At 37.2% G+C, this 17,892-nt stretch overlaps 2 protein-coding genes across 2 annotated transcripts; both read left to right on the plus strand.

Annotated features, from left to right (window-relative positions):
• The first annotated feature begins 7,920 nt into the window (after positions 1 to 7,920).
• Positions 7,921 to 11,001, plus strand: LOC147861476 (putative protein phosphatase 2C 79). Its single transcript, XM_087322266.1, has 4 exons — positions 7,921 to 8,726; positions 8,878 to 9,245; positions 9,681 to 9,917; positions 10,009 to 11,001. The coding sequence occupies exons 1-4, from the start codon at positions 8,456 to 8,458 to the stop codon at positions 10,264 to 10,266; spliced, it is 1,134 nt and encodes a 377-aa protein (XP_087178392.1). The 5' UTR covers positions 7,921 to 8,455; the 3' UTR covers positions 10,267 to 11,001.
• A 1,402-nt stretch (positions 11,002 to 12,403) lies between these two features.
• LOC147861477 (uncharacterized) lies at positions 12,404 to 14,276 on the plus strand. The gene has a single exon (XM_087322265.1). The coding sequence runs from the start codon at positions 12,529 to 12,531 to the stop codon at positions 14,125 to 14,127; it is 1,599 nt and encodes a 532-aa protein (XP_087178391.1). The 5' UTR covers positions 12,404 to 12,528; the 3' UTR covers positions 14,128 to 14,276.
• Positions 14,277 to 17,892: the final 3,616 nt, after the last annotated feature.

Consider the following 17,892-nt stretch of genomic DNA (forward strand, 5'->3'; position numbering starts at 1 on the left):
CATGTGATACTTGTGCTCGATCCAAAGTTTCCCACCACATGCCATACGGTTTGCTCCAACCACTTCCCATTCAAAATCGGCCTTGGGCATCTATTTCCATGGATTTCATCATTGACTTGCCTCTAGTCCATGGATATGATGCAATGCTCGTCATGGTAGATCAATTTATGAAGATGGCTCATTTTGCCCCCTATGCAAAGACTATTTTAGTAGAAGTAACAATTGATCTATTTTTAAAGAATGTGGTATAGCTTCATGGGGTACTAAATGATGTCACCTTAGATTAGTGGCCCCAATTTGTCTCTCATTTTTAGCGACAACTCCTTCAAACACTTGGCACAACAATGAATTTGACCTTGCTCTATTATCCTCAAACCGGTGGCCAAACTGAGCGGTTGAACCAAATTCTAGAGCAATACCTTTGGTGCTCACTTAGCTACCCACAAGCTGATTGGATTGACTTCCTACCACTAGTAGAGTTCACATATAATAATACGCTACATGGTTCAATCGGGGTCACCCTATTTTTTTACAACTATGGTTTCCATCCTCATTTCAATATCTCCATCCCTGGTAACTTTGTCAACCCTTCATCGGAAGCATGTGCCCATACTTTAGCGGAAATTCATCAAGACCTCGCCCTCAAGCTCATCCTGGTAGGGGACCGGTACAAAGCGCAAGCTGATTGAAATCATTCAGCCACACCCGCCTTTGCAGTTAGTTATCAAGTCTAGCTCTTACGTCACCATGTCAACACTACTTGACCTTGCGAAAAGTTGGACTACAAGAAGTTGGGGCCTTTCTGCATCATTGAGCGTTACATCAACCCTGTCACTTTTTGGCTAGAACTTCCCCGACATTTCTGGATTCATAATGTCTTCCATGCCTTTCTCATTTAACCTCATCATCCATCCACCATTCCCAGAAGACACTCTCCACCTCCACCTCCAATCGAGCTTTCCATAGGTGAGGAGTATGAGGTTGACAAGATTTTGGACTCTTGTTGGCATCAACGACAACTTCAATACCTGGTCCTATGGAAGAGGTACCCCATTTCAGAGGCAACTTGGGAACCAACCCAACACTTGGAGAATGCACTGGATGTTGTTCATGCATTTCATCACCAATATTCACAAAAACCAGGGCATCTTAGGGCAGCCTTAGTAGGAGGAAAATGTCATGGACATGACAACAATCACATGTCAAGATTCAAATTATTAACCTCATGTATTATAATCAATTGCTATGTTTTAACCAGCACATCCAATACATGGCAATGTTATATATCTTAGTAGATTATCTATTTCCACGTGCAAGGAGTTTTTAGAAACTTTGAGAAAGCTCCAGAAGCTTGTGCATGAGAATAGGTCTCTGTATGGAACTACATTTAGAGCCCACAAACATGTATAAATACCAGTTACAGAACAATGTGAACAATGACAGTTACAGAATCCAATATTCTACTTTGTCTATCTCTTACTTCTTGCTTCTCTTTCTATCTCTCAGTATCTTACCTTTCGCCTAGCTTTGTTTTGCTCTACTCTATCTGTCTGTGACATTTTGTGGGTTTCAAGTATGGGGTGGTACCATCCCTAAGGCAACTTGGAAAGAGTTTGAAAATGCTCAAAAGCACTTCCTTGGGAAGTTAGTTTGCCACAAAAGCCATGCATGCTTCTACTTCTTGAGACCATATTACTTCCCATTAAGAACATGGCTATAGAAAAGGTGATTGTTTACATGCTTAAGGTCTCTAAAAAAACATCACATCAACTTCCGAGGCTTGCATGGGGGAGCAAGTAAAAAAAATCAAGACACACAAAAGCAAACTTTTGAATTTTTTTATGAATGGAAGATATGAAGAAATGGTTTGGAAATTAGCATTCGTCACGTCTACTTTAATAATGATGAATCAATAGATTCCTTTGTGAATGAAGCTTTTTTGCAATGTTGATGTATCACAACTTAGGAATATGTGGAGGATCACGTTTCATGCACTATATTATATATGTTGCACCAAATAATAGACGAACTTTTTTTGTCAGAACTGGAAAGTTATGCTTCAATGCAAGTTAATTTGCATTCTCTCGATACGAGACAGGTCGTTGGGGTACAAGTGAGGAGACTCATCAACTAGACATATTTTGCCTTGGCACATAGAGAAACCCAAGTATCACACCATTGCTTCAATGGAGGTTAGCTTGTATTCTCTCTATATGAGACAGGTTGTTCGGACACAACTGAGGAGATTCATCATCTATGCATATTTTGCCCAAGCACATGCGGGAATCTGAGTATCACACTTAGATACAATGTATAGGATTAGATTATCATCGACTTTACTTTCCACACATTATCAATCCAACATACTCACCACACACATTTCTCTCATTATCATAATGTGTACTATCAATTGCAACACTATCAATAAAATTCTTGAACTCTCGAATGCAATGTTCATCGCTACTCATTCCCACACCTATCTAAAAATGATTGAACTTTTATCCCATAGGTCATAATATTTCACCGGCACTAATGATAACAACTCCCTCTCCCTCTCTCTCTAGGATGAGAGTGAGATCAATGTTATTCAATGTTATGGAGGTATAAGTATTGCTTTATGGAGTGGAAGTATGGGTAATGCTATCTCATTGAATGCATGGAATGAAATTGAGAAAATTAAATAATCATTCTTGCCTCGACAATTAAGAGTTAAATGCTTGCCATCCTACCCTATTATGTTATTATTAGAAATACTTGTTCAGCCCATAAAGGTGCTCAATAGGGATGTGAAGAGTATAAAATTATATTGATAGTCAAGAATATGCCTTAGAGAAAATTGCCAAAATAGGCTTGGAACATGGGATGCAATGTCAAAAAACTCATAAGAGCAAAATCCTTTCAAGGAGTAGAAGATCTAATGGAGCTCTTTGGTGATCCTATGAAGTATTGGGAATATATTACTACTACTAGAGTCACTAAGGATAAAGTGGCAAGATACTAAAAACTCAAATTTTGTATATTACATTGCAAATACCACCCCCCTCCCCTCCCCAACACAAAGAGAAATGCCAAAATGTATCCAATCGCATCCCACTACCCGCATGCACCTTGGTTCTTGGAGAGGCATAACACTTCTTCAAACTCCCTCACACAAGTGTTGAGGTCGTGCCATGGCATCATTACCCAAATATGAAGATATGCAAAGCATGCAATGAAAACCTAGTGGAAGACGAATATCACGTACTTACGCAGGCTCATCGTATAAGGTAATTTGTGAGAAATATGATGACTTGTAAGATAGCATGATAATGTGTGTGTCAAACTCAAAATTCCACCAAGTAGGGTGAGCACATATGTGTGCGCATTATTTTCACATCCAGAGTTTCCACTGTAGAGCAATAACCCCCTTTCTTAAGGAGTCATAGACAAGATGATATGTTGACTTGGTCCCACAGGTAAAATTTGGCCTCATCATGGACAATAAAATAGCTTTTCCATTCTATTCTGTAAATGTGTGTGTGTGTGTGTGTGTGTGTGTGTGTGTGTGTGTGTGTGTGAATACATGTTCGAGCCCATCTTGTTGTCTGTGTCATCCGAACCATTGTTTCCATGCGACATAGTTCATACTCACTACAATGGGAGATAGGGCTTAAAGTGCAAGATGAAATTAGCCAACTATGCACACTTACCCAAAATTAATATCTTTGACCAAACCTGATCCTTGCCCGAATTTCTCTCATGATCACAGTGTGCACTCTTGATTGTGACATTCATCAGTAAAGTTCTTGAGCATGGAGAGTTGCTACTCACTTTCACATTTATTATATGAAAATGTTATATTTTTTGTCTCATAGGTAATATTTGATCTCTAAAGACGTTAATAAAATATATCCATCTATCTACATATTTTGATTTTTTTTGAAATTCTTCATGAGGTTCCATGATGAAATACTTTATTGTTTTGTCATAATTTTATGTTCAGACCACATGTGGTTTTTTTTTTTTTTTCCAAAAAACATCTACTTCCATTAGTTAAGAATGTACAAAGGAATCATTTACAACTCATATCTTACAAGACATCTTGCATGTCAAAGGAAAACAATGTGTAGATGAAACAACATAAAAAAACAACTCCAAAACACCACATCATTCTATGTGTATAGCATTACTCGAACACATATTCTCCACGTGAGCCTCATACAAAACAGAATTCAGCATAGATGTCCTCCATTTGCTCCTCATGGCAGCACCCATCTAGATGTTAGGAACACTTGGAGGGAACAGCCACCGCGGTGGTTGATAATTCCACTTCACTTTACCATCCATTATCTGCAGCATCGGCGAACCGCTCCATTTCCGAAGGAATCGAGCTCTAGCTTCTTCACTTGCATCAGATGGCCCTTGAAGACTTTCAAACTCACCTCGCAACGTAGAAATAAGATTAAACCAAATCATCATTAAATTCTCAGCCGGTGGGGTTCGTTTACCTGCGAGGGTCTCCTTGCACCGAGATACCCACACTTGCCAGACCGTAAGGCCGACCACTAATACCCATATGTCCACGTAGCGTTCCTGTAAGAAGAATAAACCTCCTTGCGTTGCTGGTTGCACAGATCCTTGCTTCACCATTAAAGAAGGATTGTTTCCATTCCACCCTTGAAACCACGAGGCCGATTCAGTGGCCAGCCAAGTGATTGTTGTGCTCGATACATGAACCTCAACCCCAAAACGAGCCAAGATTCTTAAGCTCCTCAGCTAGATTTCTTGCGCTCGTGGGCAGCACCACAAACAATGAGCGATGTCCTCCAAGCTCGCACTACACGCCTTGCAACCACTCATGCCGCCTCTATTCCCAAGCCACTCTCCCGTTGGAACAGCCCGACGGGTGATTAACCAGAAAAACACTTTGATCCGCTCGGGAAGGGATGAGTTCCATATCCTGCTCCTGCAGACCACGTGTGGTTTTTACCAAGGATATTATTTGATAATCTTTTCTAGGTTTAGGTTAATACTGTGTATGGACTAGATTATGAAGAGCACATGGCAAATATTTATTCAAATAACTAAAATTTAAACAATATTTGGAACTAATAATCAACCCTATTGTTAAACATTTTTCCGATGAGTTTGTTCTAAGACAATGTGTTTTATGGGAGGGCACTATAAATTGACTTTGAACATATTGATACATCTACAAAGAACAAAATTGGCACTAAAATCCAAACGATCATGTGGGTGGTCCGAACTACTCGCATTCTCGTTCTATCAATGACAAGATCCTAAAAAATGGATCAAGTTAATGTGTATATGGATGCCAAATATGAGAAATTAATATATTTATCCACAACCCACCACTTACTTGCATAAATGTAAGCACAATATTTAAGTTCTATAATCATATATTAATCTATGCCATGTTTATAAAGCTTAGAATGTGACTATTTAGAAACAAAATTCAACACGCAATGTTCAATGTTGCATACATATGAACATTGTACCCATATATGAATATACTTCAAGTTTACCTAATAATATGTAGCCAAAATGAATAGTGTACATAGTCTAACTTTGATATTTGTTAATGCCTAATGAACAATGGATGTATGAGACATCTTGTCATTTTCTTAAATAGAGGGTGTTGTTGCTTAATGATTTTACATGAACACCTAGAGATCCATAAGAGGTTAGCATGAGTCCTAGCATAACACATATTCTAAAAAGGTTTATTCGAAAACGTAATGTTGAGGAGACGAGACAGAGATAGAGAGAGGTAACCTATAAAATCAAATGCGGTGACTTTGATTTATGATTCAAAGGTATGATTACCTACATTATGACTTGACAATTGGATTTTTGTAGCGAGAGGGGTTTGTGGCGTGCCATCAAGGTTGTCTATGATCCATGTGGAAATACAGTATCATATTGACATGTTGAAATTGAAATACGAGTGATGGGCATTTGTTGTGGGATAATATCCATTATACTATTGAATTTTGCTCGAGGCATATTAGACAATATTAGAGAGATGCCCACATTTAATGAATGTTGAAATCAAGTTAATGATTGTCATTGTTTTACAATCTAATGATGAACTTATGTAACGTACACTGTGGACAATGAAAATATACCTGATTGAGAATCCATGACATATCTAGGTACAAAAGATTGACAATGGACAAAAATACATGTCTTATAGTTTTCAATGGCACAAGAGAGTTTGGCTAACTTAGAGGGATATATTTGTTTGATTCCATCCCAAGGTAAAAATATATGAATGTGTGAATTTCTTATGCAAAATATTGAAGAACCGGTAGGCAAATGTCTTGTGTGTCAAATGGATAATGGTATACTATAAACATAAGGGTTGGACAGTTGTATGTTGTGTTTGAGTGAAATATAGAAAAACAAAAACAAAAAATCACATTTGTGGTAGTACCAACAAATGGTATCCTACACAAGTTCAAACCGAAAGCCCAAAGGATTGCAACATGGCAACTTGAATGGATGTAGTTCAAATGGTAACGTTGTCTAACAGAGGCCAAAAGACTATGCATTTAGCCCCTTGTATTTCATAGTGAAATCTAGTAATGTATTGTTATTAGTGAGAATGTGACAAAACCCCAATATAACAAAAACTAGGCTTGCCCCAAGCGTATCATTTTGATATGAGAAAGAAATAGTGAGAGAGAACCCAAACTTATTTAGTTCAATTGGTATGGTTGTCTTATGGAGACACATAATTCAAACATAGGTTCAACTAGCAGCCCTGATATATCTATATATCTATATATATATATATATATATATAGAGAGAGAGAGAGAGAGAGAGAGAGAGAGAGAGAGGATAATGTGCTCAACATCAACATTTCATAGTGGCCTCTAGTGCAATAGTGTACTAATGCAATCTAAAGTCAAGTGCATGGGTTAATAAAAATATGACATACAACTGGAGTATACCGTATAACCATGATAGAAAAGATAAAGAAAGAGAGAGACCCCTTATCAAGAGAAATTGAATGCCTACTGTTTCGAGGTTTTTGGATCATGTTACGCTTTTGCCCTTTCGGAGGAGAAAGAGATATTATTTAGCATGCAAAAATGTGATGTATGAGAAAGTGACGAGCCCATGGAGAGGATCGAACTTGGGGTATTGTCTATTTATCTAAGAAACCAATGTAAAAGACATTAAGGACATTTCTTGAATGCCGACATGGACTCAAGGGATGAATCATGAAGTGAGTACAAACAAGATACAGAACACATCTTGTGAATGTGTCGTCGGGAAAGCAAAACATGACACAGACGGTCAATGCGAACTGAGAGAACATTTCAGACGATGAAATGGACATAGACCGAAACAAGAGAGAGAGCGATGCACACTTTTTTTTTTCGCAGTGTGTTGAGTTGAGTGCACGTAATCTACACTTTAACATATACGAGATGCATCCGAGTTTGAAAACATCTAGTCCGATGATTGATTGAACGAACAAACGAACGAATGAATGAATAGGAAATGGAATCAAACGGAAGCAAATCAACAAAAGCAATGTGAAATAAGAAAAAGTTGCATGGCATGATTCTTCTTTCCTTGTTGAATATGGTGTTTGTTTGATGGTGATTGGTGTGTGTAATATGATGATGCCTCACTCACTTCTATTCTTCCAATTTTCTTCCAATTTTCTTTCAATTATCTATATCCATGGGAAAAAGAAAGTAGAGACACCCAAGAATTTATCTGATGATTTCTCATTCCCCCCAATCAATTTGGTCTTATGAACGTCATCCCTGACCTTTCTTTTTCCTTTCTTTATATATATATATATATATATATAGTCTTTAAAGCCCATAAGATTCAATGGCACACATTTGAATCAGATCTTCTTCTCCTCCTCCTCCTGTTGGTCAAGGCTTTTTTTTGAGGGGGGGGTTCTCTGAGGCTTAAGAGCTCTTCTGAGTTCTGCCATTAAGCTCTTTTTTTGTGTTTTGTGAGTTCTGGGCTTCTTCACTTAAGGTTCTTCTCTGATTTTCAAGATTAGGGTTCCACAGAAGGTTAAGGATTCTGTGAGAATTAGGGTTATTGGGGTATTTGGAGTTTTCGCAATTAATAGGGTTTGTTCAGATTAAGCTTCTAGGGAGATTTATTAGCGTTTCTGTGAGAATTTAAAGGCTTTCTTTGAGAGTTTAGGGTTTTTTGGGAGCGTTTTAAGGAACCTAAAACAAAGTTTTTCGTAACCTAAAACAACTTATTTCTGTGTGGGTTTTGGGATTCAGGAATTGGGTTCTTCTCCGAATTTGAAGTTAGGGTTTCAACAGCTGTATATTCTGGAAATAGGGTTTCTTTACAAGGGTTAGAGCTTGCTTGGCAAAGAATTAGGGTTTCTTCTTAAACTTTTTTATGTTTCCTTCTAATTTGTGCACAAGGAGAATGATGAGATTGGTATGCATGAGATGAGGGATGCTATCAAGTTTAGGCAATTGGGTTTCTTCTTGCTGGGGGTATGGAAGGAGTAATGGAGAGGGAGAGCTTTTGACTGCACAAGATATAGGGAAGCATAGCTATGGTGAATTCTCCATGGCTTCCATACAAGCAAACCAACAAAATGAAGATAGTTTCCACATTGAATCTTATCCACCCTTTGGAGGCCTTTTTGTGGGCATCTTTGATGGCCATGGTGGATATGAAGCCTCCCAATTCATTAAAACCCACCTATTCTCCCATCTCACAAGTAAAAACAACTAATCCTTCCACATACTCTTCTAATTTTAGACCTAACTTACAATCAATCTTTTGCAAGACCATGAATGAATCTTTTGATACCTTAAATGATTGTAAATGATGTTTTCCTCGGCTTTTTTCTTTTAAATTCATGGTACCAGAGTTTGTGTCTCTGATGGGCGGCGTGTCTGAAACCTCCATTGGGATGGCATTTGACAATACGGAGCGGGAGTTTGAGGCACGCGTCACTGCCGCTTGGTCAACAAATCCACATCTTGCAACTGTCGGCTCATGTGCTCTGGTTGGAGTCATTAGCGATGGACGACTTTACATCTCGAGCCTCGGTGATTCGAGAGCTGTTTTGGGGAGATTATGTAAAACCAATGGAGCTTGTACCTCTCTTCAACTAAGTACTGAACACAATGTCGGGATCGAGGCCATACGAGAAGAAATGAAATTTCTTCATCCCGATGATTCGAATATTGTTTCATTGCGACATGGAGTGTGGCGAGTGAGGGGCATTATTCAGGTTTTACCTCATTGTCCATTGTCTCAATGTCCCTATGCTTGTCCACATGTGTTCGCAAAGAATAAGCCACTATAGTAATTTGGACTCGATATAAAGAGAAAATTAGCGAAGATAGAAAGCTTTGGTATAAGTCTAAATCCTTAATCATTTATATCTCTATATCTAAACATAGAATTAACCTCTTGAATAACAAAAATCAAGGAGCACCCAATGCTTTAATGGATGGACAGATTTTAAAATTTTAACATGAAGCCTTTAAAATGTAGTGGAACAACATTCTTAAAGTCATGCATAGTATAACATTAGGAAAATGTAGGTTTGCTTGTGTCATATCATGTGTTATAGATCCTTTAAAACGGTCAACTAGGCGTTTGCATAGATTATGGTCCATATGTCCCCAAAACCTAATCAAATGTTTAACAATGAATACATTAGGTTTCAAGGTCTATTGGTGACATGTACTTGAAAAAACAAGAATTCAATCAAGAGCCTCTTTATGCAAAGTTTCGATTATCCGAGCCGCTTTCCCGCCCACTCCTCACGTCAAAGCCCACTATTTTAGTGCATGAGCTTCAACCTGATGACAACTTCGTAATTTTTGCATCTGACGGTTTGTGGGACCATTTAACTAATGATGAAGCAGTCGATATAGTGAGCCGACATCCACATAAGGTATGCCTCTAAATTACAAGAATTCTCCAAAATGAAAAAAGTAAAAAAAGTGTGAACATTTTAGTGAGATTCATCTTGATTGTAATCGTAGGGAGTGGCAAGAAAGTTGATCAATTTGGCTTTGCAAAAGGCAGCTAAGAAGCGAGAGGTGAGATATGAGGACCTCCAAAAGATCAAGAAAGGCATTAGGCGTCACTTTCACGATGATATCACTGTAGTCGTCGTCTTTTTGAATCAAGAATTCATCAGGAGAAGTTCAAAGATTGGTAGAGTATTACATATGAATATGATGGATAGCCACTCTACCGCCAGTGTCCATGCTCACCAAGATTACAACGTAAAATGGTAAATTTTTCTAACACTTCAAAATCAAGAACATTGATGACATGTCCCTATACATCCGAATGAGATGCCACATTATGTAGCCAATTGTGAAAGGTTCAGTCTAAGAGACTACATGTTGGTCATATAAATGCACCTTTAACCAGATGTATATTACCTCTACAAGTTTGCATTAAGAGATTGGCGCGACGATGACCCTAATTGGTCGTCCATTCTCTCACTACATATTAAGATATTGGACCTCCAAAGTGTTAATGTGTGTTCCAATCTATTACTATTTTTGGTCACTCGAACTAGGCCATCAACTACAACCACCCATCCAAATGTCCAAAGGATGTATAAATTGATCCTTGGTTTACGAGATATTTCAAATGCATCAAAGCTTTACATTGAAATAAGCCAAAATTATCACACCCAAGAAAGCTTGGGCATGGGCACCAAATATCTAAATGAAAGGTGAAACCTATCCTTGATATTGACTTGGACTTGATTATGCTTCCGATGGAGACTAAGACAATCCCATTCCTAACTCCAAATCAGCCAATGTTTATTTTTTAACCTTTTTAATTATTTTACAATTTTTATATGCTCCATGTCATCAACATGGGGATGCATTTATTTACAAATAAAGATGGCGATCACATTATCATATACATATGTATAAGAAAATAATCCAACATTTGGAGTTCACATTATTATAAATTTAAATGCATTTAATTCACCTTGTCATATATAATTTCATGTGTTGGGCAAGTATTTTATTTGATTGAGTTGTGTTAAGCATTTATGTTTGTTGATTCTAGCTTATATAGCACAATTGTATGAATTGTTATTCTAAGATGATGAAAATGATCAACCAAAGCATAGAATGAGAACATTGGAAATGAAACATTTAATATTGTAACCACCTTCATCCTACAACTAAAGTCATCAACTAATTCATAGTAAAGAGGCATCTCATGACTAACATAACAACTAACCGTTTTCAGTACACTTGAAAACTAAACCTACTCTACCGAAGCCTCCAACTTGGATTATAGGCAACATAACTCTCTTGAGAGAACATGATAAAACTTTCAAGAATACATGCATAATTCTGCCTTTAAAACTCACTTAGAACATGTATTAAGTGCAATCCTCTTACCATGTAACATAACCTTTTCTTGGGAACTTGTCTAAATAAGTGCAAGCCTACTATGCCATTGACTATAGATGCATAAGTTCTTTTGAGAACTCAATTACAACACCATAAACTAAAATATTTCTATGTCTCTCTTGAGAATGGACTAAGTGTATTGTCAAAATACCTTGCTATATATAATGCATAAACTCATTTAGAAGTTACATCATTGTTAAAAAATGCCTCTTATCAAGTGTGTATAATTCACAAGAAACCTAAGCCTTGGACCTCGTAATATTTATATATTGCTAATGCTCCCTTGGATCCATTTGAACCAAAAGCCCATATACTCATATTGCAATCATTGTCTATATAGAAGCTTTATGGTTTAGCAACTTCTCAAACAATTTGGGTATTTTGGTAAATATCCTATAATCAAAACTCAAGTAGAACAAAGTAAAATACAAGCTTAAGTCCTTGGACTATGCACATGGACACGGACATGCACACACATACTACATAGTGTAACTCCCTTAGAGTATAGTAAATTGTTAGCCTCAACCTAAACCCTACACATGAATCCTCATTCTACATTTATATCCAACATTGTCAGTTATGTTGTAAGTTATGGCGCCAAGTTGCATTCAGACGCTCATTTGTTGCGTTTTTTTTTGTCCCGAGTCTTTCACTCCTATAGTCTATAGATTGATATGTATTGTATACATATGCATAACTCATAAAAGAGCTCAATAAAGCCTACGCGTGAACTTTCTTTCTACAAATATATTCATGTTTTCAACATTGTTAATTGTAGGACTACTCGCTCATTGTTAGTCTTGCATACCAAAGCCTTTTGCTTGTGTGTGTCTCTGTTTGTGTGTGTGTCTGTATGTAGGCCCTAAACCCTCTTACAATTGTCTGCTTATGTGTATGTATGTATGTATGTATGTAGGCCCTAAACCCTCTTACAAGTGTCTTCTTATGTGTACATATGTATGTATGAATATATGTATGTGGTACTTACAAGAGAGTACCACATATATACACATACATATATGTAAGTACTTGCAACTTTGAACAGAGTAGCCTCTCCATATGTAACACAGTATCCATTGATTCTTCTGTTTCAAGGTCTCCTTTCTCGAAGAAATGGCGAGCGAGTTCATGAGAACATTTACAGGAAGACTGACAACAACCCAATTCTTGAAAACCCTCAAACTTGAAGGAGATAAGCAAAAAGCTCTGCATTTCTTCATATGGGCATCGAGGCAGAAGTTCTATCGACATGGGTTCGAATCCCACCAAAGGATATTAGAGCTGTGGGGTCATAAACCACAATTCAAAGACTTCCTTCGTCTTCTCGATCATTCTAGAAACCCTGATTTCCAACTAACAGATGCGAACTTCACCCTTCTCATGAAAGGGTATGGCTGGGCAGGTATGCTCGAGTATGCTCTTCAAACTTTCCATAATCTTAGGGTTTGTGGGTCTACCCCTAATGTTATACATTACACTTGTCTTATTGATACACTTGTTAGATGTAATCAATTGGATATGGCCATGAACTATTTCAATGAAATGGTTGAGAATGGTTGTTTACCTAATGTTTTCACTTACAATGCCATCATACATGGACTTTGTGAGGCTAATGATTTGAAGAATGCTTGTAAATTGCTCGATGAAATGAAGTCCAACGATGATGGGTCAATGCCTAATGTTCATACTTATAATACATTGATTCATGGGTTGTGTAAACATGGTAGAGAAAAGCAAGCGTTGGCCATGTTTCGAGCAATGCTTGAGAAAGGATGTGACCCGAATGTGGTCACATATAACACATTGATCCAAGATCTATGCAAACGAGGCCGTGTTCACGAGTCTTATTATCTTCTTGAAGAAATGGCATACAATGGTTGTTTCCCAAATACTGTGACTTACACTATAATTATTGATGGTTTGTGTAGAGAGGATAAGGCTGGAAAAGCTTATGAGCTTTTAAGGAAAGTTGAGAAAGTTTGTAGTCCTGATGAAATAACATATGGGTCTTTGCTTAATGGTCTTTGTAAGGCTGGGAAACATGTGGAAACTGCTCGCGTGTTGCAAGAAATGTCCGAGAAAGGATTTCATCCAAATTTTGTTACCTATAATGGTCTCATTAGCTCGTTCTGTAAAGCGGGAGAATTCGAAGAAGCTTTTAAAATTTGGGATATTGTGAAGGAAAAAGGGAATATACCATACATATCTACATATAATTCGATCATCAATGGTCTCTGCAAAGCGGGAAAAACCAAGGAAAGTCTCACACTCTTCGAAGAGATGAAGAAGTATGGCCGGGCACCTGATGTTGTTACATATACGTCATTAATTGATGGGTTTGCGAGGAAATGTATGTTTCAGGATGCTTTTGATATGTTGAAAGAAATGGAAAGGGCAGGAATCAAACCTGATGCATTTGCTTATAATGCATTGATCAATGGTTTGTGCAAAGCTGAGAAATTATTAGAAGCACATGCATTGATGGATCAAATGGTAGAGAAAGGTTGTAAACCTGGGCTTATTACATATAATACATTCATGGATTGTATTTGTCGGGCAGGTAAAGTTGAAAAGATAAATTCTTTGTTGGAAGAAATGAAAGCGAATGGTTGTCGGCCTGATATCATCACATATCGTTCTATTTATTTTGGGCTTCGGAAGGCAGGAAAAATGCAAGAGGCTTCAAAGTTCAAGAAATTAGCTGAAAAATGAGTTTGAAACAAGGATGTCCACAAAGCCGGATAAATTTTTGTTAGATGAGTGCCTTATTTCGTGGCAAATTGTGAGAGTTTTCTTCTGTCCTAGTCTACTTTCCTTTTTGCATGTAAATGCTTCATTGCAAAAAGTTGTATTTTGAGGCTTGGTGTCTTCTCCATTCTATGAATATTGGCATCCGTTCATAACTAAACTCAAGTACATCTCCATGCCCACGCTTACCTTGTGTATGCTACTTGTCCACATTCATTGAGCTAGAAGATTTTTTTCAGCATAACACCACATATCTCTCTCATTCAAGAGTCTGACTAGACATATTCTAATGTATAAAGAGAGAGTGAGCTTTGGCAAAGATATTCCTTATATTCTCTTTTGTTGAGATATATAAGGCATCGATGATGTCTTTTTGAATTTGCTCATGAAGTTGATCAGGATAACTTGAAAGCGTTCAATTTATTGACCGAATTGATGAGTCCTATTTGCTAAATGCAAGCATCTCACCATAACATTGATGGTTCTAATGTGTTTATTCAATAGAGCTTTATGTTTTGCTTCTTGTTTATCTAAGATAATGTTGAAGTTTGAAGGAGAAATCAGAACCCAGTCATGGGTGACTTATGATTATCATTGTCACTTGCCCATATCAGATCACAAAAACCTGGTTATATGTATTTGTTGAAGGAAGATCCTCCATGCTAATTTTGGGTACCTTTTGGAATGATCTGATAACACAAAACTCAAGGTTAAGAGATGTATCATTGGATGCATGTAATCAAGGACATTGTCCACAAAATCTTTATTGACAAAAGTAACATCATTGTTTTTTTATTGATACACAGACTTCGCTTTCAATTGTACAACACTTCAAACATAAAGTTCAATAGCTTATGTTCTTGTATTGCTCTTGAAACATAAGCATTGATTTATTAGACATATAGACCACAACATATGCCACTATTTTCCGTTTGCCACTTCAATAACTCGTGTGATCTTAAATGCCCGTAGAAATTGTGTGATCAATAGGGCTCAAACCAGCAATCCCTAAAATTTTCCCATTTTCCAATGTTGTTAAGAAATCTAACTGAAGTAGCTCCAACCAAACATAGTAGTTGATACAAACAAAAGTTTCAAAACCTATTTCAACCTTTGGGTACTAAATAGCTCTCACTTTAACTTTTGTGCATGTCAATCACCTTAATTAACTACATGCAATCAGCAAAACTTATTTGTCAATAGATGCACCTATTTGTGTCAATCACATAAATACTAGGTGGTTTATCATTAAGTTTCCAAGCATGGTTACAAATGGGGTCAACTGTTTAAAGTAAAAGCTCTTTTGTCATTTGTGATGCTTGAAAGTATCATCGTACGTGATGGGCTTATCGATATCATCACAATTTAACTCATTATTGGAATCAATTGGCTCATGTTGCAGATTTCTTGTTTCCAACCCCCTTCACAACATCAAATTTGAATGGTTTTTAAGTCTAGAGTTTTGATAACCCACGAAGAACTTGAGGTTAATTTCCCCTTATGTGCTTTATAAGTAGTAAATATCCAATTGACCAAGTGTATCCTATAATATCTAAGTAGTAAGTGATTTAGATGACCAAGTATCATCTAAATCACGAAACAATAATCTCTACCATTGAGCACTTTATTGGTATTATATGACATGAAACCATCATGCTATAGTTTTGTCATTATGTTTGATTCAATGGACACTAAAATAGTCCAAGACATTTACACGTCATAGAATGCCTAAAGATTTTACTTGATGGTTTTCATGTGTTTAATATTCCGTTATTCCGTTATTTTGTCCTCCTAGGACTTGTATTTGACATATTATTTATGACATTTGACATTTTATTGGACTTCAATTTTAAGATAATGAGTTATGGTGTCGTGATTTGGGAACCTCACATGAGGAAATGTATTAGATGTAAGTTATATGAAAGGTTCAAGGGTAGAAGAATTATGATGAGGACTTTCGTTGCCAAGGTAGTGAAAGGACATAGCTCGATTGGTAAGAGCTTACCTTTAAAACAATAAGGTCAAGGGTTTAAAACAATAAGGTCGAGGGAGAAAAGAGCTCAATTTCAAGGGGTGGAAATTTGTACATGGTGAAAGCACTGTCGAATTTTTACGGGAGCTTAAGAGAGCAATCAAAACCACCGATGACAAAAGGCAATGAAGCCATCTCTCACATGTCTCTTCAGGATCTCCTCAAAATTGTGCCTATTCGTATAATGTTTGTACATTGCTTTCTTATCTATGCGTCGTCAAGCTACTCCACGTAACAAAGCTTAGTCTTAACTTGTATATGAATCAATTTCTTGAGCCTTCGATGTAATTTTTTACTTTTTGATATTTATATAGAATTAATTCTAGTAAATCTACTCAAGGTATTGCTTCTTAGTATAGACACAGAACATGACGAGTGCATTCGATGCTGCAACAACACACAAAAGGGACTCCAGTGCACCGCCCTTTGCTTCCTCTCTAGTCGCAGATCTCACGGTGAACTTCTATCTCTCTACTGTTGCAGAACTTCTACTTAACAAAGTTTCCCATAATATATATTTCTTACGAAAGAACAAACCGACTCTCTCTTCATTACACTTATTCAACCTCGGTTGCAAGGTGAGTTAGCACAAATAATCGCCATCAAATTTCTCGGTAAGGGTTGCTATCACATTGAATTTAATAGTGGTAATATGGTGGATAAATTGCTTCTATTGGGTAGTGTTAAGATCAAAGGAATATGGATGCAATTTTTAAAATGGTATGTGGGATTCAATTTAGATGACTTAAGAGACACAATTTCTAGGCGATTTGTTTCTCTGTAATGTTCCCGGCCTTACCCAAAGAGTGGCGACCGGTAATAAATGATATTGCGGCCACAATTGGGCATTTGATAGATGACGATGTAGAAATTGATAGGTTTAATTCAAAAAACCATAATACACCAATAGTGTGATTGTTAGGTCCTAGTAATATGGTTCTTCCCGCATCGATTCGATTGCCGCCATTGAGTGGTGGCAAAGCGCGATTACAAAAGATTATATATGTTGGATTGCCGAATCAATGCTTCAAATGTTGGCAAATTGGGCATATGCCAGAATGCACCTCATGTGAATAGCATGGAAAAATATAAAGAAAAGGGGGCTACAGATGTGGTGGACGAGTGGACTACAGTGAGAAAAGGAAAAGGTCTTCTTGCAAAGAATGTGAACCTTTCTAACAAATGGGTTCCAAAAAGGAATAGATTTGGACCCATTGGTAATCTCACACAAACCTTGCCACTGGATGATGTTTTGGTTGAGGAGGTAGATGAATCTTCCATTACAAAACATAAAATTGATATGGATCGAATTATAGATCGTGACCTTTCTAATTCTTCAATGAATATAGGTGTTAATGATTTACTAGACTCCTTGGTAGGTGAGGCACATACCAAGGATAATCATAACTTGGTCCACAATTATAATGAGTATTTAGGGATGAAGGGAGATGAAAACTTGCCATTAGTTGTATATGCAGAAAACGAAGATTACACGGCGTCAAGAAGACTCTAATGTGGAAAAAAGTGGGGAAGAGGTTAACTTGTTGCAAATTATGACTACTGAAATTTGTCACTCATCAAGGGAGGATCCCCATAATTACAATGGCCATATAACTAGATCAAGGGAAAAGGAGTTAGAGAGTGGGTTTAATTCTAATCACCACCTTAATTGGGAAACCAACGTTGCAGTTGTGCAT

This window comes from Azolla caroliniana, unplaced genomic scaffold (genome assembly GCF_043228905.1).
Source record: "Azolla caroliniana isolate FFs.n. ecotype wild unplaced genomic scaffold, voAzoCaro1.0.p SCAF_7, whole genome shotgun sequence".
In the NCBI taxonomy this organism is placed as follows: domain Eukaryota; kingdom Viridiplantae; phylum Streptophyta; class Polypodiopsida; order Salviniales; family Salviniaceae; genus Azolla; species Azolla caroliniana.